The sequence below is a fragment of the Pseudophryne corroboree genome, chromosome 3 (genome assembly GCF_028390025.1).
Source record: "Pseudophryne corroboree isolate aPseCor3 chromosome 3, aPseCor3.hap2, whole genome shotgun sequence".
Taxonomy (NCBI): domain Eukaryota; kingdom Metazoa; phylum Chordata; class Amphibia; order Anura; family Myobatrachidae; genus Pseudophryne; species Pseudophryne corroboree.
Window position 1 is genome coordinate 743426655 of NC_086446.1, and position 24661 is coordinate 743451315.

A 24661-nucleotide genomic window follows, 5' to 3' on the forward strand; every position below is an offset into this window, starting at 1 on the left:
TAGCTTTGTGCTGGCTTCTGCTTTTATAGGGGGAGCCCATGCTTCTTGTCCCCAAGGGGATGCGGTCAAAATCCTGGTATTATCGACACCATCCCACCCCCAAGCTATAGCAGTAGCCCGTGCTATAGTACTGGGTCTTGTTACTTATGTTACCAGGGGGTCACAAAGCTTTTCAGAATGTACGTCAGTATTTTAATTTAAATCACACTCACCTACCTTTTCTTCCGGGGATCCAGCAGAGGGAGGACAAGGAGGGCGAGGTGTAGAGTTTCGCATCATTGCGGCACATGATGACGCTATTCACAGAGAATGGAAGTAGTTTGTGGAATGTAGGAGGGTTGTCTTCACTTGTAGGATCCTGGGAGTTCTCCCTAAAAATCATGAATTGTGTCTTATTCAAAATAATACCCTCTGTTTAATGTATCACTTTACATATATTACTGCATCTATCAATACATGGAGTATATTTACGAAGATGTGAGGTTTTTTTTTTAGAAGTGGAGATGTTGCCCATAGCAACCAATCAGATTCTAGCTATTATCTTCTAGAAGCAGCTAGATAATTGTTAAGTAGAATCTGATTGGTTGCTATGGGCAACATCACTAGTTCTAAAAAAAACCTCACACCTTAGTAAATATACCCCATGGAGCGCTTTCCATTAAGTGGATCATTATTATGTATTTATTTCTGCATAGCCACCGGCTGTAAGGTGACATTGATATCCTTTCCGACAAGTAATGTGCAGCTTACAGTCAGGCACCAATGTAAAGCTAATGGCAATGCTTACTACACAGGAATACAGAAGCGTTATGAGTGCGCCAACTTTGGAGAACAAGGAATAACCGTGGGCTGCTGGGACACCTATCGCCATGACATCGATTGTCAGTGGGTGGACATTACCGATGTTAGACCTGGAGACTATATTTTCCAGGTGAGAAGAACTTGACATATTAATTTTCACATAATTCCATTTGCACATAAGGGACACACATGATGTACTACAGAAGGATAGGACCATTGTATTGAAAAGAAAATTAAATCTTAGTAATCGACAGTATGAAGATACCACTATTGAGTAGCAAACACGACACTGAAACCAAATGAAGATTCATGCAAGTAAAATCTGTGACAATTGGCCTGATTCAGGGATATACGTACTCCGATGTTCGTGTGAATCTCTAATGGATTTTGATTTGCGCAGTGTGCATGTGCCCACGTGCAGATAAGGTCGTGCACTGTCGCTCGCAGTGGCCCCAAACGCTGCGGCATGAATGACATGGTATTGGAATGAGATTCTAAGACGGTTGAATGGATACAATCTTGGTTGTAGGATAGTAAACAGTCAGTTGTAGTAAATGGAGTGCATTCACAGGAAGGAAAGGTTACCAGTAGTGTACTGCAGGGCTATGTTCTGGGACCAGTGCTTTTTAATATCAACATTACTCACATAGGGGATTAATACCCTAAGAGTTCCAGAGTGTGTATAACAAATCTCACCCTTCATTACATACAGTACGTGCACAAGGTTTGATATTCCCCTGAATACTGAGCTTTGGGCAATAACCAAAGAGGACATACAGCAAACCACTGCCAGGAACGGGATCCTGTCAGGATCCTGACTGTCAAAATACACCAGAATTTTGACACAGCCGAGAATGCCGGCCTGGATTTCCAAATGGGATCACAATCCTGGCACCAGCACACCAACACCCGGGATCCCACTGCCGGTCCGCAGGAGAAGTAAGCCGCGGGGGGTTTCAAGTTAGGTTTAGGTTGCAGGGGGAGGGTTAGGCTGTGGGGAAGAGGGGTTACGGTTAGGCACCCCCAGGAAGGGTTAGGGTTAGCCTGCGGGGGGAGGGAGGGTTAGGGGGCCATTGGGGGAAGGTAAGAATACTTACCTTCCTTCTGTCGGGATTTATTTATTTATTTATGACCAGTTATTTATATAGCGCACACATATTCCACAGCGCTTGCCCATTCACATCAGTCCCTGCCCCAGTGGAGCTTACAAGCTATATTCCCTACCACAGGGGTGTCAAAGACAAGGCCCGCGGGCCAAATCCGGCCCGCCAGACCTCGTCTGATGGCCCGCGGTGCCGCCGTCATGAAACCCCCTTCTCCCGAGTGCCCAGCTCGGGGGGGGGGGGGGGGGGGGGGGGGCGGGGTTTCGCGGAATGACGCGATTGCGTCGTGACGTCACGGCGCAAACGCGTCATTCAACGAAACCCCGTCGGAGGAGGGAGAAGGGAGCCGCGCAGACGAGGAGGGAGAGGCGGCTGAAGAGCGGCGAGAACCGCTTCAAATGTAAGTCAGCCCCTCTCCCTTCCTCTCTTTCTCTCTCTCTCCCTCCTTCCACCACCTGCCGCAATGTGTAAAATGGGGACCTGTGCCTGCCACAATGTGTAAAATGGGGACCTGTACCTGCCGCTATGTGTAAAATGGGGACCTGTGCCTGCCACAATGTGTAAAATGGGGACCTGTGCCTGCCACAATGTGTAAAATGGGGACCTGTACCTGCCGCTATGTGTAAAATGGGGACCTGTGCCTGCCGCTATGTGTAAAATGGGGACCTGTGCCTGCCGCAATGTGTAAAATGGGGACCTGTGCCTGCCACAATGTGTAAAATGGGGACCTGTGCCTGCCACAATGTGTAAAATGGGGACCTGTGCCTGCCGCAATGTGTAAAATGGGGACACTTGCCAGCGTACTGTGTAAAATGGGGACCTGTGCCTGCCGCTATGTGTAAAATGGGGACCTGTGCCTGCCGCAATGTGTAAAATGGGGACCTGTGCCTGCCGCAATGTGTAAAATGGGGACCTGTGCCTGCCACAATGTGTAAAATGGGGACCTGTGCCTGCCACAATGTGTAAAATGGGGACCTGTGCCTGCCGCTATGTGTAAAATGGGGACCTGTACCTGCCGCTATGTGTAAAATGGGGACCTGTGCCTGCCACAATGTGTAAAATGGGGACCTGTACCTGCCGCTATGTGTAAAATGGGGACCTGTGCCTGCCGCAATGTGTAAAATGGGGACCTGTGCCTGCCGCAATGTGTAAAATGGGGACCTGTGCCTGCCGCAATGTGTAAAATGGGGACCTGTGCACTATAAAAGGGGGCACATGGCTGGGCACTATAAAAGGGGGCACATGGCTGGGCACTTTAAAAGGGGGCAGATGGCTGGGCACATATAAGGCAGGTGGAGCGGTAAATTTTGGATAGACCTACAGATACAACCGGCCCTTTGATGGGGACCAAACTGCTGATGCGGCCCCCGATGAATTTGAGTTTGACACCCCTGCCCTACCACATGTACACACACACATTCACGCTAAGGTTAATATTGTTGGGAGCCAATTAACCTACCAGTATATTTTTGGATTGTGGGAGGAAACCGGAGTACCCTGAGGAAACCCACGCAAGCACGGAGAGAATATACAAACTCCACACAGTTTGGTCCATGGTGGGAATCGAACCCATTACCTCAGTGCTGTGAGGCAGTAATGCTAACCATTACACCGTCCATACTGCCCATATCGGGATGCCGCAGTTCGTTATCTGACCGCCGGCATCTCGACCCCCGGTATTGTGACCCCCAACCCCTTATTTTCTTTCCATGCACACACCTACTAGCTGGACAAAAGAAGGAAATGCAGCATTAAAATCAACGTTCCTATATTCATGGGGCAACTTTTAAGAAAATGACAGTCAGTATTATATAATCCAAATGTAACATCTTTTATTAATGACAATAATGAATAGTCAGACGTAACAGCATGTAAAAGGCCATCTAACATTCTTCCATACTCCCTCCTGATTCCAAGCAGCAACCAATCAAAAAGTGACCATTTCAATTATATATAACAGCTCATAGGTCAATGAATAAGATATATACGTACACCCAATTTACTTCATAGCTACTGAATATCATTCTAATCCGTTATATCATTCAGGCCTTCAGGGTGTAACGTGCCCAAATGAAAGATCCAGAACTCCTAATGGGCCCATAGATCAGGGGAGAATCGGGGCAATTTCCCGTTTTCCCGATGCCTGGGTCAGGGAATTGGGGAAATCCAACATGTTGGAACCAAAAAATGATCCGGATCGACAAGTTGGGAATTTTTTAGAATGCCGTTTTTCCCAGCTTCCTGATGGATCGCCGATTATCGTTGTCTGACGAATGGCGCTTCTGACCACCAACTGGTGGAATGGATCAACGTTGGCGAATCACATGCCTGATGTATGGCCGCATTAATGATCTACGCAGATGAATCTTCCCTCTCCTGTTGGGAAAGGTCGAATACATTTGATACCAATGACTTTATAATCTTTGGGATCATTAACATGTCTGCAATATGTAACACACAAAACAAAAAGTAAAAGAAATGAAAATTGCCGATCTAGACCAGGTGTAAAAATAAGATTTTAAACCTACCGGTAAATCTTTTTCTCGTAGTCCGTAGAGGATGCTGGGGACTCCGTAAGAACCATGGGGATAGACGGGCTCCGCAGGAGACATGGGAACTTTAAGAAAGACTTTAGGTATGGGTGTGCACTGGCTCCTCCCTCTATGCCCCTCCTCCAGACCTCAGTTAGAGAAACTGTGCCCAGAGGAGACGGACAGTACGAGGAAAGGATTTTAGTTAATCCAAGGGCAAGATTCATACCAGCCACACCAATCACACCGTATAACTTGTGTATTTATTAAACAGTTAACAGTATGATAAAACAACACAGCATCAGTCCAAAACCGATGAAACTATAACATAACCCTTATGTAAGCATAACTATATACAAGTCTCGCAGAAGTAGTCCGCACTTGGGATGGGCACCCAGCATCCTCTACGGACTACGAGAAAAAGATTTACCGGTAGGTTTAAAATCTTATTTTCTCTAACGTCCTAGAGGATGCTGGGGACTCCGTAAGGACCATGGGGATTATACTAAAGCTCCCAAACGGGTGGGAGAGTGCGGATGACTCTGCAGCACCGATTGAGCAAACAGGAGGTCCTCCTCAGACAGGGTATCAAACTTATAGAACTTTGCAAAGGTGTTTGAACCCGACCAAGTAGCAGCTCGGCATAGTTGTAGTGCAGAGACCCCTCGGGCAGCCGCCCAAGATGAGTCCACCTTCCTGGTAGAATGGGCTCTCACCGATTTAGGTAACTGCATTCCAGCCGTAGAATGCACCTGCTGAATCGTGTTACAGATCCAGCGAGCAATAGTCTGCTTAGACGCAGGAGCACCAAGCTTGTTGGCAGCATAAAGGATAAACAGAGCCTCTGTTTTCCTAACACGAGCCGTTCTGGCCACGTAAATTTTCAAAGCCCTGACTACATCCAGGGACTCGGAATCCTCCAAGTCTCGCGTAGCTATAGGCACCACAATGGGTTGGTTCATATGAAAAGATGACACCACCTTAGCCAAGAACTGAGGACGGGTCCGCAATTCCGCCCTATCCATATGGAAAACCAGATAGGGGCTTTTATGAGACAAAGCCGCCAATTCCGACACTCGCCTAGCCGAAGCCAAGACTAATAACATGACCACCTTCCAAGTGAGATATTTTAACTCCACCGTTTGAAGTGGTTCAAACCAGTGCGACTTAAGGAAACTCAACACCATGTTAAGGTCCCAAGGCGCCACCAGAGGTATAAAAGGAGGCTGAATATGCAGCACTCCCTTCACAAAAGTCTGTACTTCTGGGAGAGAAGCCAACTCTTTTTGAAAGAAAATGGATAAGGCCGAAATCTGAACCTTAATGGAGCCTAATTTTAGGCCCAAATTCACTCCAGTCTGTAGGAAGTGAAGGAAACGGTCCAGATGGAATTCTTCCGTAGGAGCATTCCTGGCCTCACACCAAGAAACATATTTCTGCCATATCCGGTGATAATGCTTCGCTGTCACGTCTTTCCTAGTCTTTATCAGAGTAGGAATGACCTCATTCGGAATGCCCTTTGCCGCTAGGATCCGGCATTCAACCGCCATGCCGTCAAACGCAGTCGCAGTAAGTCTTGGAACAGACAGGGCCCCTGTTGCAACAGGTCCTGTCGTAGAGGAAGAGGCCACGGATCTCCTGTGAGCATTTCCAGCAGATCCGGATACCAGGTCCTTCTTGGCCAATCTGGAACAATGAGAATTGTTCTCACTCCTCTTTTTCTTATTATTCTCAACACATTGGGTATGAGAAGAAGAGGAGGAAACACATAGACCGACTGGAACACCCATGGTGTCACTAGGGCGTCTACTGCTACCGCCTGAGGGTCTTTTGATCTGGCGCAATACCTCTGCAGCTTTCTGTTGAGGCGGGACGCCATCGTGTCTATCTGGGGCAGTCCCCGCTGATTTGCAATCTGTGCAAAGACTTCCTGATGAAGCCCCCACTCTCCTGGATGCAGGTCGTGTCTGCTGAGGAAATCTGCTTCCCAGTTGTCCACTCCCGGAATGAACACTGCTGACAGTGCGCTTACATGATTTTCCGCCCAGCGAAGAATCCTGGTGGCTTCCGCCATTGCCACTCCTTGTGCCGCCTTGGCAGTTTACATGAGCCACTGCGGTGATGTTGTCCGACTGGATCAGAACTGGTTGGTTGCGAAGTAAGTTCTCCGCTTGACGTAGGGCGTTGTATATGGCCCTCAGTTCCAGGATGTTGATGTGAAGACAAGTCTCTTGACTTGTCCAAAGTCCTTGGAAGTTTCTTCCCCGTGTGACTGCTCCCCACCCTCTGAGGATCGCATCTGTGGTCACCAGGATCCAGTCCTAAATGCCGAACCTGCGGCCTTCTAAAAGGTGAGAACTCTGCAGCCACCACAGGAGAGACACCCTGGCTCTGGGGGACAGGGTGATCCGCTGATGAATTTGTAGATGTGACCCGGACCACTTGTCCAATAGGTCCCATTGGAAAGTCCTTGCATGGAATCTGCCGAAGGGTATGGCTTTGTATGTTGCCACCATCTTTCCCAGGACTTGAGTGCAATGATGTACTGACACTTGTTTTGGCTTCAATAGGTTCTTGACTAGAGTCATGAGTTCCTGAGCTTTTTCTATCGGAAGAAAAACCCTTTTCTGGTCTGTGTCCAGAATCATGCCCAAGAAGGTCAGACGAGTCGTAGGAACCAGCTGCGACTTCGGGATGTTGAGAATCCAGCCGTGTTGCTGTAACACCTTCAGTGAAAGTGACACGCTGTTCAGTAACTTCTCTCGTGATCTCGCTTTTATGAGGAGATCGTCCAAGTATGGGATAATTGTGACACCCTGCTTGCGCAGGAGCACCATCATTTCCGCCATTACCTTGGTGAAAATCCGCGGGGCCGTGGAAAGCCCAAACGGCAACGTCTGAAATTGGTAATGACAATCCTGTACCGCAAATCTCAGGTACGCCTGGTGGGGCGGATAAATGGGAACATGAAGGTATGCATCCTTTATGTCCAGAGATACCATAAAATCCCCCCCTTCCAGGCTGACGATGACCGCTCTGAGCGATTCCATCTTGAACTTGAACCGTTTTAAGTATAGGTTTAGGGATTTTAAATTCAAAATGGGTCTGACCGAACCGTCCGGTTTCGGGACTACAAACAGAGTTGAGTAGTAACCCTTCCCTCTTTGAAGCAGGGGAACCTCGACCACCACTTGTTGAAGACACAATTTGTGAATCGCATTTAACACTAACTCCCTTTCTAGGGGAGAAGTCGGTAGAGACGATTCGTATTCCAGCTTGTATTCCTGAGAAACAATTTCTATTGCCCAGGGATCCACCTGTGAGTGAACCCAGATGTGGCTGAAAAGTCGAAGACGTGCCCCCACTGGGGCGGACTCCCCCAGCGGAGCCCCAGCGTCATGCGGTGGATTTTGCAGAGGCCGGGGAGGACTTCTGTTCCTGGGAACTAGCTGTGTTGTGCAGCTTTCTCCCTCTGCCCTTACCTCTGGCAAGAAAGGACGATCCACGTACTCTTTTGCTTCTATTTGAACGAAAGGACTGCATTTGATGTGTCGCTTTCTTAGTCTGTGAGGGAAGATAAGGCAAAAAATTCGATTTATCTGCCGCAGCTGTGGAGACGAGGTCCGAGAGACCTTCCCCAAACAATTCCTCACCCTTGTAAGGCAAAACCTCCATATGCCTCTTTGAGTCGGCATCACCTGTCCACTGCCGAGTCAATAATACTCGCCTAGCAGAAATAGACATAGCGTTTATTCTGGAACCCAGTAGACTAATGTCTCTTTGAGCATCTCTCATATATAAGACAGCATCTTTTATATGCCCTAGGGTCAATAAAATGGTATCCTTATCTAGGGTCTCAATATCCGCTGATAATGAATCTGTCCATGCTGCTACTGCGCTACACACCCAGGCCGACGCAATCGCCGGTCTGAGTAATGTACCAGAATGTGTGTAAATGGACTTCAAGGTAACCTCCTGCTTGCGGTCAGCAGGATCCTTGAGGGTAGCCGTATCTTGGGATGGCAGCGCTATCTTTTTTGATAAGCGTGTCAATGCTTTGTCTACCCTAGGGGAGGATTCCCACCGTATCCTGTCCGTTGGCGGGAAAGGATACGCCATAAGAATCCTTTTGGGAATCTGCAGTTTTTTGTATTGAGATTCCCACGCTTTTTCACACAACTCGTTCAACTCATGTGAGGGGGGAAAGGTTACCTCAGGTTTCTTTCCCTTATACATGTGTACCATACTTGCCTACTCTCCCGGGAATGGCCGGGAGGCTCCCGAAAATCGGGTGACCCTCCCGGCCCCCCGGAAGAGCAGGCAAGTCTCCCGATATCCGCAGGTCCCCCCCTGCCCGCCGCCCACTTAACGATTAAAGTGGGCGGTCCGGGCAGTTGATGACGCGATTCTTGCTGAATCGCGTCATCATAGCCACGCCCCCTGCAGTGTAATGCCGGTGATCGCGGCATTACAGTGCGGGGCGGGGCTTAAAGGCAGTGTCATCGTGGCTCTGCCCCTGCTCCGCCCCCGTCCCGCCTCCTGCCCACCCCTTCATCTACGTCATAGCCTCCCCTGCCCGCCCTCTGAAACGACCTGGCTGCTCTCTCCCGCAGAGAGCAGCAGGAATGTAGGTAAGTATGATGTGTACCCTCGTGTCAGGGACAGGGGGTTCCTCTGTGATGTGCAAAACATCTTTTATTGCAATAATCATATAACGAATACATTTAGCCACTTTTGGCTGTAACTTTGCATCATCGTAGTCGACACTGGAGTCAGAATCCGTGTCGGTATCTGTGTCTCCTATTTGGGATAGCGGGCGCTTTTGAGACCCCGAAGGTCCTGGCGACATAGGGACAGACATGGGTTGACTCCCTGACTGTTCCCTAGCTTCAGCTTTGTCTAATCTTTTGTGCAATAAATTTACATTAGCACTTAAAACATTCCACATATCCATCCAGTGAGGTGTCGGCGCTGCCGACGGAGACCTCACATTCATACGCTCCCCCTCCTCCCTAGGCGAGCCTTCCACCTCAGACATGTCGACACACGCGTACCGACACACCACACACACACAGGGAAACTCTTATCTGAAGACAGTTTCCCCGCCAGGCCCTTTGGAGAGACAGAGAGAGAGTATGCCAGCACCCCCCCCAGCGCTATATGACCCAGGAAAAAACACCAAATGGTTACCCAGTAGCGCCTTTTTATATGTATATGCGCCAATTATGTGCCCCCCCCCCCCCCTTGAAAACCCTCTGTCACCGTGAGTAAGCAGGGGAGAGTCCGGGGAGCTTCCTCTCAGCGCTGTGCTGTGGAGAAAATGGCGCTGGTGAGTGCTGAGGGAGAAGCCCCGCCCCCTCGGCGGCGGGCTTCTGTCCCGCTCAAAATTCTTAAAAAACTGGCGGGGGCTCTTTATATACATGTACAGTGCCCAGCTGTACATGTATATATGTATTTTTGCCAAAGGAGAGGTTTATATGCTGCCCAGGGCGCCCCCCCTGTGCCCTGCACCCTTACAGTGACTGCCGTGTGTAAGGTGAATGGGAGCAATGGCGCACAGCTTTACTGCTGTGCGTTACCTCTGTGAAGATCAAGAAGTCTTCTGCCGCCTCTGAAGTCTTCTTTTCTTCTCATACTCACCCGGCTTCTATCTTCCGGCTCTGCGAGGAGGATGACGGCGCAGCTCTGGGACGGGCGGCGAGGGTGAGACCTGCGTACCAATCCCTCTGGGACTAATGATGTCCAGTAGCCTAAGAAACAGAGCCTTGAAACTCACAGAAGTAGGTCTGTTTCTCTCCCCTCAGTCCCACGATGCAGGGAGTCTGTTGCCAGCAGGCTCCCTGAAAATAAAAAACCTAACTAAAATTCTTTCTGACAGGAAACTCAGGAGAGCTCCCTGTAATGCACCCAGTCTCCACTGGGCACAGTATCAAACTGAGGTCTGGAGGAGGGGCATAGAGGGAGGAGCCAGTGCACACCCATACCTAAAGTCTTTCTTAAAGTGCCCATGTCTCATGTGGAGCCCGTCTATCCCCATGGTCCTTACGGAGTCCCCAGCATCCTCTAGGACGTAAAAGAAATGATTCTTAATGAAGTTTTGCCTATGGTAAAGAACCAAGATTTTAAGGCCGCAAGAACACTCCAGGAGGTACAGTGGACAGTACTTTTACAAGTCCTTTATTTAAAAATATTGATTTGTACGGGAAGAATAAAGGGGGTCAGTCCGAGTCGATCGCTAGCTGGCGTTGTTCTCAGTGCAGCGATCAGGCTAAAAAAAATAAGATTTTACTTACCGATAAATCTATTTCTCGTAGTCCGTAGTGGATGCTGGGACTCCGTAAGGACCATGGGGAATAGCGGCTCCGCAGGAGACAGGGCACAAGAATAAAAGCTTTAGGATCAGGTGGTGTGCACTGGCTCCTCCCCCTATGACCCTCCTCCAAGCCTCAGTTAGGATACTGTGCCCGGACGAGCGAACATAATAAGGAAGGATATTGAATCCCGGGTAAGACTCATACCAGCCACACCAATCACACCGTACAACTTGTGATCTGAACCCAGTTAACAGTATGATAACAACGAAGGAGCCTCTGAAAAGATGGCTCACAACAACAATAACCCGATTTAGTTAACAATAACTATGTACAAGTATTGCAGACAATCCGCACTTGGGATGGGCGCCCAGCATCCACTACGGACTACGAGAAATAGATTTATCGGTAAGTAAAATCTTATTTTCTCTGACGTCCTAGTGGATGCTGGGACTCCGTAAGGACCATGGGGATTATACCAAAGCTCCCAAACGGGCGGGAGAGTGCGGATGACTCTGCAGCACCGAATGAGAGAACTCCAGGTCCTCCTCAGCCAGGGTATCAAATTTGTAGAATTTAGCAAACGTGTTTGCCCCTGACCAAGTAGCTGCTCGGCAAAGTTGTAAAGCCGAGACCCCTCGGGCAGCCGCCCAAGATGAGCCCACTTTCCTTGTGGAATGGGCTTTCACAGATTTTGGCTGTGGCAGGCCTGCCACAGAATGTGCAAGCTGAATTGTACTACAAATCCAACGAGCAATAGTCTGCTTAGAAGCAGGAGCACCCAGCTTGTTGGGTGCCTACAGGATAAACAGCGAGTCAGACTTTCTGACTCCCGCCGTCCTGGAAACATATATTTTCAGGGCCCTGACAACGTCAAGCAACTTGGAGTCCTCCAAGTCCCTAGTAGCCGCAGGCACCACAATAGGTTGGTTCATGTGAAAGGCAGAAACCACCTTAGGGAGAAATTGAGGACGAGTCCTCAATTCTGCCCTGTCAGAATGAAAAATTAAGTAAGGGCTTTTATATGATAAAGCCGCCAATTCTGACACACGCCTGGCTGAAGCCAGGGCTAACAGCATCGTCACCTTCCATGTGAGATATTTTAAGTCCACAGTGGTGAGTGGTTCAAACCAATGTGACTTAAGGAACCTCAAAACAACATTGAGATCCCAAGGTGCCACTGGAGGCACAAAAGGAGGTTGTATATGCAGTACCCCTTTTACAAATGTCTGAACTTCAGGTACTGAAGCCAGTTCTTTCTGGAAGAAAATCGACAGGGCCGAAATTTGAACCTTAATGGACCCTAATTTTAGGCCCATAGACAGTCCTGTTTGCAGGAAATGGAGGAAACGACCCAGTTGAAATTCCTCTGTAGGGGCCTTCTTGGCCTCACACCACGCAACATATTTTCGCCAAATGCGGTGATAATGTTTTGCGGTTACATCCTTCCTGGCTTTGACCAGGGTAGGGATGACTTTATCTGGAATGCCTTTTTCCTTCAGGATCCGGCGTTCAACCGCCATGCCGTCAAACGCAGCCGCGGTAAGTCTTGGAACAGACAAGGCCCCTGTTGGAGCAGGTCCTTTCTTAGAGGTAGAGGCCACGGGTCTTCCGTGAGCATCTCTTGAAGTTCCGGGTACCAAGTCCTTCTTGGCCAATCCGGAACCACGAGTATCGTTCTTACTCCTCTCCTTCTTATGATTCTCAGTACTTTTGGTATGAGAGGCAGAGGAGGGAACACATACACTGACTGGTACACCCACGGTGTCACCAGAGCGTCCACCGCTATTGCCTGAGGGTCCCTTGACCTGGCGCAATATCTGTCTAGTTTTTTGTTTAGACGTGACGCCATCATGTCCACCTTTGGTTTTTCCCAACGGTTTACAATCAGGTGGAAGACTTCTGGGTGAAGTCCCCACTCTCCCGGGTGAAGGTCGTGTCTGCTGAGGAAGTCTGCTTCCCAGTTGTCCACTCCCGGAATGAACACTGCTGACAGAGCTATCACATGATTTTCCGCCCAGCGAAGAATCCTTGCAGCTTCTGCCATTGCCCTCCTGCTTCTCGTGCCGCCCTGTCTGTTTACGTGGGCGACTGACGTGATGTTGTCCGATTGGATCAATACCGCCTGACCCTGAAGCAGGGGTTTCGCTTGACTTAGGGCATTGTAAATGGCCCTTAGTTCCAGAATGTTTATATGAAGAGATGTTTCCATGCTTGACCACAAGCCCTGGAATTTTTTTCCCTGTGTGACTGCCCCCCAGCCTCTCAGGCTGGCGTCCGTGGTCACCAGGACCCAATCCTGAATGCCAAATCTGCGGCCCTCTAGTAGATGAGCACTCTGCAGCCACCACAGAAGAGACACCCTTGTCCTTGTCGACAGGGTTATCCGCTGATGCATCTGAAGATGCGATCCGGACCATTTGTCCAGTAGATCCCACTGAAACGTTCTTGCATGGAATCTTCCGAATGGAATCGCTTCGTAAGAAGCCACCATTTTTCCCAGGACCCTCGTGCACTGATGCACTGACACCTGGCCTGGTTTTAGGAGGTTCCTGACTAGCTCGGATAACTCCCTGGCCTTCTCCTCCGGGAGAAACACCTTTTTCTGGACTGTGTCCAGAATCATTCCTAGGAACAGTAGACGTGTCGTTGGAATCAGCTGCGATTTTGGAATATTTAGGATCCACCCGTGCTGATGTAACACTACCTGAGATAGTGCTACTCCGACTTCTAACTGTTCCCTGGACCTTGCCCTTATCAGGAGATCGTCCAAGTAAGGGATAATTAAGATGCCTTTTCTTCGAAGAAGAATCATCATTTCGGTCATTACCTTGGTAAAGACCCGAGGTGCCGTGGACAACCCAAACGGCAGCGTCTGAAACTGATAATGACAGTTTTGTACTACAAACCTGAGGTACCCTTGGTGAGACGGGTAGATTGGGACGTGGAGATAAGCATCCTTGATGTCCAGAGACACCATATAGTCCCCTTCTTCCAGGTTTGCTATCACCGCTCTGAGTGATTCCATCTTGAATTTGAACCTCTTTATGTAAGTGTTCAGGGATTTTAGATTTAAAATTGGTCTCACCGAGCCGTCCGGCTTCGGTACCACAAACAGCGTGGAATAATACCCCTTTCCCTGTTGTAGGAGGGGTACCTTGATTATCACCTGCTGGGAATACAGCTTGTGAATGGCTTCCAAAACTGCCTCCCTGTCGGAGGGAGACTTTGGTAGAGCAGACTTCAGGTACCGGCGAGGGGGAAACGCCTCGAATTCCAGTTTGTACCCCTGCGATACCACCTGTAGAATCCAGGGGTCCACTTGCGAGTGAGCCCACTGCGCGTTGAAATTCTTGAGACGGGCCCCCACCATGTCTAAGTCTGCTTGTAAAGCCCCAGCGTCATGCTGAAGACTTGGCAGAAGCAGGGGAGGGCTTCTGCTCCTGGGAAGCGGCTGCATGGTGCAGTCTTTTTCCCCTTCCTCTGCCCCGGGGCAGGAAGGAATGGCCTTTAGCTCGCTTGTACTTATGGGAACGAAAGGACTGAGTTTGAAAAGACGGTGTCTTTTTCTGCTGATGTGAAGTGACCTGGGGTAAAAAGGTGGATTTTCCAGCCGTTGCCGTGGCCACCAGGTCCGATAGACCAGCCCCAAATAACTCCTCCCCTTTATACGGCAATACTTCCATATGTCGTTTGGAATCCGCATCGCCTGACCACTGTCGCGTCCATAACGCTCTTCTGGCAGAAATGGACATAGCACTTACTCTTGATGCCAGGGTGCAAATATCCCTCTGTGCATCACGCATATATAGTAATGCATCCTTCAAATGCTCTATAGTTAACAGTATATTGTCCCTATCCAGGGTATCAATATTTTCAGTCAGGGAATCCGACCACGCGACGCCAGCACTGCACATCCAGGCTGAAGCGATTGCTGGTCGCAGTATAACACCAGTATGTGTGTATATACTTTTAAGAATATTTTCCAGCCTTCTATCTGCTGGTCCTTTGAGGGTGGCCGTATCAGGAGACGGTAACGCTACTTGTTTAGATAAACGTGTGAGCGCCTTATCTACCCTAGGGGGTGTTTCCCAACGTGTCCTAACCTCTAACGGGAAAGGATATAGTGCCAATAATTTTTTAGAAATTAGCAGTTTTTTGTCGGGGGAAACCCACGCTTTATGTCTCCTCACCGTCGACACTAGACTCAGTATCTGTGTCTGGATCTGTGTCGACCCACTGAGGTAACGGGCGTTTTATGGCCCCTGACGGTGTCTGAGACGCCTGGACAGGCACTAATTGATTTGCCGGCTGTCTCATGTCATCAACCGTTCTTTGCAAAGTGCTGACATTATCACTTAATTCTTTAAATACGATCATCCAGTCAGGTGTCGACTCCCTAGGGGGTGACATCACTAACCCAGGCAATTGCTCCGCCTCCACATCATTTTCCTCCTCATACATGTCGACACACACGTACCGACACACAGCACACACACCGGGAATGCTCTGATAGAGGACAGGACCCCACAAGCCCTTTGGAGAGACAGAGGGAGAGTCTGCCAGCACACACCAAGCGCTATATATATATACAGGGATAACCTTATATAAGTGTTAATCCCTTATAGCTGCTGTTTATATAGTTTTTAGCTGCCAATAGTGCCCCCCCTTCTCTTTTTTACCCTGATTCAGTAGCAAGTCTGCAGGGGAGAGTCAGGGAGCCGTCCTTCCAGCGGAGCTGTGAGGGAAAATGGCGCTTGTGTCCTGAGGAGATAGGCTCCGCCCCTTCACGACGTCCTTATCTCCCGCTTTTTCTGTAAAAAATGGCAGGGGTTAAAATACATCCATATAGCCCCAGAGCTATATGTGATGTATTCTTTAGCCAATCTAAGGTATATCATGTTATATTGCATCTCAGGGCGCTCCCCCCCAGCGCCCTGCACCCTCAGTGACCGGAGTGTGAAGTGTGCTGAGAGCAATGGCGCACAGCTGCGGTGCTGTGCGCTACCTTAGTCTGAAGACAGGATCGTCTTCTGCCGCCGATTTCACCGGACCTCTTCGCTCTTCTGGCTCTGTAAGGGGGCCGGCGGCGCGGCTCCGGGACCCATCCAGGCTGAACCTGTGATCGTCCCTCTGGAGCTAATGTCCAGTAGCCTAAGAAACCCGATCCACTCTGCACGCAGGTGAGTCCGTTTCTTCTCCCCTTAGTCCCACGATGCAGTGAGCCTGTTGCCAGCAGGACTCACTGAAAATAAAAAACCTAAAATATACTTTTATTCTAAGCAGCTCAGGAGAGCCACCTAGCCTGCACCCTTCTCGTTCGGGCGCAAAAATCTAACTGAGGCTTGGAGGAGGGTCATAGGGGGAGGAGCCAGTGCACACCACCTGATCCTAAAGCTTTTATTCTTGTGCCCTGTCTCCTGCGGAGCCGCTATTCCCCATGGTCCTTACGGAGTCCCAGCATCCACTAGGACGTCAGAGAAATGGCATTTCTGCGCATGCGTATTCCCCGCAATGTGCACGTGCGACGTACCGGTACAAAGCCCGTTGTGGTTGTGTACAGGTTCTAGCGAAGTTTTCAGTCACACTGACGGCCGCAAAAAGATTGACAGAAAGGGGGCGTTTCTGGGTGTCAACTGACCATTTTCAGGAAGGGTTTGCAAAAATGCAGGCGTGTCTCAAAAAACGCAGGCGTGGCTGGGCGTTCGCTCGGCGGGTGTATGACATCAAATCTGGACACGAATAGGTTGAAGTGATCGCAAGCGCTCAGTAGGTTCAGAGCTACTCAGAAGCTGCACAAACTGTATTTGCAGAGCTCGGCTGCACATGCGTTCGTACTTCTGCTAAGCTAAGATACACTCCCCAGTGGGCGGTGGCATAGCGTTTGCACGGCTGCTAAAAACTGCTAGCGAGCGATCAACTCGGAATGACCCCCAAAGAGTGGAGGATTTATTATCAGTATATTTACATGTAATGCAGACATTTATCCTGTACGGGAATCCTTTGTTTTGCCTTTTAAATGATTGCCGTTTTAAAAATTATCGGACAGACTTATTGGAATTGCATTGATGCCTGCATCTCATAGGTTATTACATTCCCCCTACATATTGTTATAAAATAGGAAGCCTCCAAATTATAATCATTTTAATAGTATCGAGGTCCTATTATATGTAGAAAAAAGGTACCAAGGGCCTTATTCAGCTCGCATCGCTATAGTGATGTGAACACATTTCCCGGCATTTACTGCCAGTGCGTACACGCAGGTTATGTTCTGCGCACGCGCTGGATGGAAAATGATGAGGTCATCGTATCGCTCAGTGTGTATGCACTGCCGTCGACCGCCCCGGCCTGGGAGGGGAAACGCTAGGCGACGTCGCTCATAGAGCACGTCACCTAGTGTGTACCCAGGGCCGGTTCTAGCCCCTGTGGCGCCCCGGACGAAAATAGGGGCGTGGCTTCATAACGGGGCGTGGTCAATGTGCCCCCAATAGTACTGCCCCCGTTTGTGCCCCCAGTAGTATTGCCCCCGTTTGTGCCCCCAGTTGTATTGCCCCAGTTTGTGCCCTCAGTAGTATTGCCCCCGTTTGTGTGGCTTTTAAAAATAAAAAAAAATAATACTTACCCTCCTCGTTCCAGATTCCCGACCGCTGCTGCCCTCTGCCCTCTGTCTCCGTCTCTGGCCGCTGGCGCCGCTCCTCTGATCTATGGGAGAGACGTCATGACGTCTCTCCCATAGAAACGCATAGACACTAGAGGTCAATCATTACCACACAGCAGTACCGGCACGGGTGGAGGGGGGGGCACCATTAGTAACGGATCTTGCGTCGGTGCCCTCCAGAAGGCGGCGCCCCGGGCAAAAGTACCGTGTGCCCGTACCATGATCCGCTACTGTGTGTACCCACCTTAAAGGTGTCTTATTTCTCAAAAGTAAGCAATCAGATTGAGAACTAAATAGTATACAGTACTTATAGTATACATACAACAAACTCAGGGATTTAAAATCCCCATCCCAGATGAACATAAAACGATCTTCTAAAAGGCAATGCTATTCCACATTCATCCAGAAGTATTAAAACCAGGTATACGTTCAGGATCCCAGCTGCCGAAATACCGACGCCAGAATCCTGACACCTGTCATAACGCAGACGCTGGAATCCCAACCAGGTCAGCACCCTGATGCCAGGATACTGAAGGCCGGGATCCCAAAGGTAAGCATAGATGGGAGGGTTATGTTTGGCTGCAGGGTAGGGAGGGGGTAGTTAGGTTTAGGCACCACCCAGGGGGGTTAGGGTTAGGCTGCGGATAGGGGTGGTTTGGGTTAGGCTGCGCGTACGGGGGGTTAGGAACCAAGGACAGAGCCAGCCCTAGTCATAGGCAAACTAGGCAAATGCCTAGGGCATTTGGAATGCCTAGGGGCACAAGCAGCTTCTGCTGATTAAAATGATATGCGGCATGCCTATATTCTGTGGGTGACTGTGGCTGTATCTGCATATGAAATGTTATGTTACAGTGTATTCCTGGAAAACACTATAACGTAGCACTTCAAGTGCAGATACAACCACAGTCGTACACAGAATATAGACATGCCGCATATCATTTTAATCAGCAGAAGCGGTTTGTGCATCCTAGTCAGTTACCAATGCAAATAAGACCCATTTCCGACGTTAGCAGAGCTGGCCTAGAGCTGACAGCTGTCTCACGCCAGGCATCTCCTGCTGCATGGCATATTGAGGCAAGATGTATGAGGACACATCTGTATCCAAGCAGAGGCAAAGGTCACAGTGTTAGCGGCCGTGTGAGTGCTGTGTGCAGGTGGGTTGGTTGTGAAATAGTTTTTGGCCTATGTGTAAGGGGCATTATGTGTGTAATGTATATAAGGGCATTAATAATGTGTGGCATATGTGTAAGGGACATTATGTGTATAAGGGCACTAATAAAGGTTGGCATAATGTGTAAGGTGCATTATGTTTATAAGGACATTAATAATGTGTGTCATGTGTGTATAAAGGAATTACTAATGTGTGGCATTATGTGTATAAGGGGCTCTACTGTGTGGCGTAATGTATAGAAGGGCACTTATGTGTGGTCTAATGTGAATAAAGAGCAATTCAGTGTGCTGTAATGTGACTAGGGGGCACTACTGTGAGGCATAACGTATATAAGGTAAAGTGGTACTACTGTGTTCTGTAACGTGAATAAGGGACATTATCACTTGATATAATGTGAATAAAGTTGCACTACTGTGTGGGGTAGTTTTAATTGGGGGTAGTATTGTGTGGACATGCCCCTTCCCAACAAGAACACACTGCTTTTTGGGCTGTGTGCACTGTTCCTATTTAAAATATAGGGGGTAGGAGCACCAAAGTGAGGACTGCTATGGGTGAGGGGTGATAGTGCTGGGAAAGGGGTGCAGGGTCAGAGGTGGAAATAGCAGTGGTGCTAGGGGGCACCAAACAAAATCTTGCCTAGGGCATCATATTGGTTAGGGACAGCTTTGACTAAGAGGACAGGGTTAGGGTTCTGCTGTGTTGAAGGGGGGGAGGGTTAGGTTAAGGCACCTATGAGTGAGGTTAGGGTTAGGCTGCGATAAGGAAGGGTTAGTGCTAGGGGGTAGGTAGAATACTTACCTCACCCTGTCGGGATCGTGAACATCAGAATGCTGGCGTCGGTATTCTGATAGCCGGGATCCCATCCCTTAAAACCATGTGCATTATATCTTTTGTCTATATTTGGAGATTCAGCTGCAAGCGATGATTTTCCCTGTGCAAATGCTGCATAGGCACAGGGGCCACACATAAGTCACAGGTATATTCAGAGAAATGAGGTAGAAAGAAAGTAGATTTACAGAGGAGAAGGTCCTAACGGAATTCTCAAAACTGAAAGTGGATAAATCAATGGGACCAGATGGGATACATCCAAGGATCCTAAAAGAGCTTAGAGGGGTGCTGGTAGCACCATTGACAGAATTATTAAACCAGTCACTAGCTGCAGGAGTAATTCCAGAGGACTGGAAAAGAGCGAACATAGGGCCTAATTCAGACCTGATCACTAGGCTGTGTTTTCGTACAGCGGGCGATCAGGTCTAAACTGCGTATGCATATGCACCACAATGCGCAGGCGTGACGCACGGGTACAAAGCGGATCGCCGCTCAGCGATGGGTTTGTGCGAAGGATCCATTCGCACGGGCGTTCGCAAGGAGACTGACAGGAAGAAGGCGTTTGTGGGTGTCAACTGACCGTTTTCTGGGAGCTGTTTTTGTGTTTTTTTTTAAAAATCATCCAGATCCAAAACCAAAACCGGAAGGGTGGTTTTGGCAAAACCAATCCAGATCCAAAACATGAGCGAGCATTCAGATCCAAACACAAAACACGAAAAGTACCTGCCGCACCATCTCTAAGAAAGACTAAAAGATCTAAATATGTATAGTTTGGAGCAGAGAAGGGAAAGGAGGACATGATAGAGACTTTCAAATATATCAAGGGTTTTAACAAGGTACACGAGGGAGACTTTCTTCAATGGAAGAAAAGTATTAGAGAACATGAGGACATACACTGAGACTGGAGGGAGGCAGGGTCAGAGGAAACCTGAGGAAAAATTACTTCTTTGAAAAAGTTGTGGACAAGTGGAATAGCCTCGCATCAGAGGTGGTGGCGGCTAAGACAGTAGAGCAGTTTAAACATGCTTGGGATAGATTGGATGCAGTTAAGATACCGGCTGTCAGGTTCCCGGCAGTTGGAATACCAACGCCGGAATCCAAACACCCGTCAGAATGCCGATGCCAGGTGCAGATTGCTGTAGATACTAGCAGGGGTGTATCTAGGGGTCTGAGCGCCCCTGGCAAAGTAAGGAACTGGCGCCCACTACCTCCCGCACCCAGGGACACAGCGGGGGGGTTTACAGATAGGCTGAGGTCAGGGACACTGAGGGAGAATTACAGGGAGGGTGCGGGTAGGGATAATGAGATGGAGGGCTTACAGGGAGGCTGAGGTCAGGGACACTGAGGCCAAGTACAGGGAGGGTGTGGGCAGGGACACTGAGGGGGATTTACAGGAGTGTGCGGGCAGGGACACTGAGGGGGAATTACGGGGAGGGTACAGGCAGGGACACTGAGGTGGAATTACAGGAGGGTGTGGGCAGGGACACTGAGGAGGGAGTGACAGGAAGACGGAGGTCAGGGGCACTAAGGCGGAATTACAGGGTGGGTTTGGGTAGGGAAAATGAGAGGGAGGGGCTACAGGGAGGCTGAGGTCAAGGACACTGAGGGGCAATTACAGAGAGGATGCGGGAAGGGACACTGAGGAGAAATTACAAGGAGGGTGCGGGCAGGGACACCGAGATGGAATTATGGGGAGGGTGCAGGCAGGGACACTGAGGAGCAGTGCCGTAACTAGACATTTTAGCGCTGTGTGCAAGAAACAGCCTCAGCGCGCCCCCCCCCTATATTTAAAATAGGGCCAGTGCGCACTGTAGGTGTGCGCCAAAACTATAGGGGTGTGGCTTTATGTGTTAGGGGCGTGGCGACAAAATAATCCCAATTCATATTACGCTGCACAGTGTCCTCCATTAATCAAATGATGCCACTTACACACATTATGCCAGGTGGAGCCCCATTTTACACATTACTCCAGGTAGAGCCCCTATTACACATTACGGCAGACAGAGCTCCCTTTTACACGTTACAGCAGGCAGAGCTCCCTTTTACACATTACATGCGGTTCTCTGTCCTCAGTGCCTATGTACTGTGGGCCGAGAACACTCGGCACACACCTAGCTACCAACCTGTACAAAAATCATGAGAACTTGAAGGTAGGCAATGTCTGCTCTCCAGCTATGGTGGAACCACAAGTCCAAGCATGCTCTATCATGTAATGGCTGTCAGGGCATGATAGGACTTGTGGTTCCACAGCATCAGGACCCAGGCACTTTTCTCCTCTCCTCTCACTTTCTAAGGGCTGGCATGAAGAGTCCCTACCACTTGCTGCTGTTCTGCTCACCCAGTTGTAATTGTGTGGCTGCTGCATGATCCTGATCTAATGGGACACTGTCAATCCGTTGCCCGGAGACTAGGCCGCTCACTGACAAGCACAGGCTGGGGCAGAGGGGCTGCTTAGGTGCAGTCCAGGAGCTCGCTGGCCGCTCACTGCCGCTGTGTGTGGTTGTAGATATAGAGATAGTCAGCTGGCATGTCCCCGGGGAGTACAGGTTTACAGGTGTGCAGAAGATCGTCACTGTAACCTCCAGGTAGGAGGGGGAGGACATGACTGCCGGGTTGCCGTTGTATGCACTGCATTGTAACTCTGGCAGGAGTGGGTGCACGGTGAGGGGAGGATCGGGCACTACAGCAACCCGCAGCTCACTTTAACCTACGGTGGTGGTGGCGGCGGCGGAGGGGATTGGGCAGTATTACCGATGCTCATTATAACCTCTGGTGGATGGGGGGGGGGGAGAATGGTCTGGCTGTACTGTAAGCTCATGTTTCCGAGGGTGGGGGCAGGGCTTTAATTACTGCAGGCTCACATTGCATTGCGGAACTACAGGTGTTACCAGTGGTACTGTGCCCATAGTGCATGTGCGCTGTGTGCCAGGTACCGCTGGCACACACCTAGTTACGGCCCTGCTGAGGAGGAATTATGAGGAGGGTGCGGGCAGGGGCACTGAGATGGAATTACGGGGAGGGTGCCAGCAGGGACACTGAGGAGAAATTACGGTTAGGGTGCTGGTAGGGACACAGAGGGAATTACGGGGAGGGTGTGAGCAGGGATACTGAGTGGGAATTATGAGAAGGGTGCGGACAGGGACACTGAGAGGGAATTACAGGAGTGTATGGGCAGGGTCACTGAGAGGGAATTACAGGAGTGTATGGACAGGGTCACTGAGGGGGTAGTCACAGGGAGGCTGAGGTCAGGGACACTGAGGGGGAATTACAGGAGTGTATGGGCAGGGTCACTGAGAGGGAATTACAGGAGTGTATGGACAGGGACACTGAGAGGGAATTACAGGAGTGTATGGGCAGGGTCACTGAGAGGGAATTACAGGAGTGTATGGGCAGGGTCACTGAGAGGGAATTACAGGAGTGTATGGGCAGGGTCACTGAGGGGGTAGTCACAGGGAGGCTGAGGTCAGGGACACTGAGGGGGAATTACAGGAGTGTATGGGCAGGGTCACTGAGAGGGAATTACAGGAGTGTATGGGCAGGGTCACTGAGGCGGCAGTTACAGGGATGGTGCGGGCAGAGACACTCAGGGGGAATTACAAGGAGGGTGTGGACAGGGGCACTGAGGGGATATATGCACACATACATACAGTTAAAAACCCCTCTAGCTGTGATTGCAATACATACAATAAGGTGTGCTGGGACTTGTAGTCTCAACACAGCTGGACAGGCAGTCACTAGATACCTCTCCATACAGAGCTCTTTGTAAGCTGTGATCCAGGCTGCCAGGATAGACCATGCCGTGCAGCTGTGGTACCGCAGAAAATGTACAGGTATGGTCACGCTGCACTGCTGACTGGTGCTAATCGTAGTTGCTGGTGTTTGGTGACAGACCGCGTAGGACCAATGAGAAGGGGAGCGGATGAGGAAGAGGAGGTGCCTCGCCCCTCCCCATACCAGAAAGTGCCCCGCTCTCTGGCTATATTCACCATCATTGTGACTGTAGTCACAGAGAGTGTCAGAGTGTAATACGCTTCTGAGAGTCCGGCAGTGGATGAGCACTGCTAAGGGTTGTACTCAGTGAGAACTGCTATGTCATTCTACCCCCTGGCGCGGGTGGCACTGCCAGGCGGCGCCCCCCCTCTTGGCCAGCGCCCCTGGCAAGTGCCATCCTGGCCAATAGGAAGATACACCCCTGGATACTAGATAGGCATAAGTGGAAAAGAGTTGGACATCTTGTTTTGGCTGATGACAATGTCAAAGTCAGAAAAATATCTCTATGCACACTACCATATTTGCACCTCACACAGGTCCGTGCTGCGCATGCGTACGCTCTCCCGTACGTGCGCATACTCACAGTCGCGGGCACCCGCAGGCGCATGGTATGCGTATTTACGGTAGAGTTTATGCGATCATAGCGTGCGACTCAATCATTACATATTTTCACTAATAATGTATTTTGTAGATCATGGTCCCTTTGATAGATTCTGAAAGTTTGGTTAATATAGAATGTTTATGAACAGAGGAATCCCTCTTTGTTTGATACGAAGGGTCAGATAGGAGTAATACAGTGGTGTTTAGTATCCATCGGAAGAATATTTAATTAGAAATATTCCGGTGTTGGTTTGAAGCAGATCAATCGCTCGTGCGAATAGTTATGGACATAAGAAGTTTATGAACATTTACTTTATTTGCACTTTATTACCCATGCGGCGGGAAACCCAGTTTCCCTCCCACCTGAGCAGTTGGAAATAGTCACAGCCCACCTGTATGAATCAACCTATGACCTTTTGTTATAATGCGAAGCCGAATTCCTGTGTCCAATGAACAATGAGATTGTAGGGACCATTGAATTGTATTGTGTGTGGGGCATAAATAGCAGGCCGACCATATCCAACTTCACTCTCTTCAACGGTTCTCATTGCTGATAATCGGGAGCTGGATATCGAGGCGCATGCGATCGTTCCCCTTGTGCGTAAGTTCTCTCCGTAATCATATTGTCTTACTGTGAGCCATTTCTCTCTCTCCCTCTCTTCTCTTTCTCTCGTATTTTTCCTTGATTAGACTTGAATTGTATTGTATTGTATTTCCTGTGTAGTTATCTGGTTAGTTGGTTTATGTTATATTGTAGTGTATGCTTTGTACTGTGATTCCTTTTGCAAGTATAATAGTCATAATACACATAATAGGTTTCGGACCCTAAGCCCAGGTATCTGTGTATTCTTTATAGTGTTAAGTACTCCCTGAGCGTCGGTGACGCT

At 49.4% G+C, this 24661-nt stretch overlaps 2 protein-coding genes across 2 annotated transcripts in view; one reads left to right on the forward strand and one right to left on the reverse strand.

Moving 5' to 3' along the window:
* LOXL4 (lysyl oxidase like 4) overlaps nt 1-24661 on the forward strand; it is a 151468-nt gene that overhangs the window by 92643 nt on the left and 34164 nt on the right. The window contains exon 13 of the mRNA XM_063962301.1: nt 795-931. Coding sequence (XP_063818371.1) covers nt 795-931 — 137 coding nt within the window. The remainder of the gene's footprint in view (nt 1-794; nt 932-24661) is intronic.
* Nucleotides 286-24661, reverse strand: part of R3HCC1L (R3H domain and coiled-coil containing 1 like) — a 201581-nt gene continuing 177205 nt past the window's right edge. Inside the window, exon 7 of the mRNA XM_063962297.1 lies at nt 286-371. Coding sequence (XP_063818367.1) covers nt 301-371 — 71 coding nt within the window. The 3' untranslated portion in view covers nt 286-300. The remainder of the gene's footprint in view (nt 372-24661) is intronic.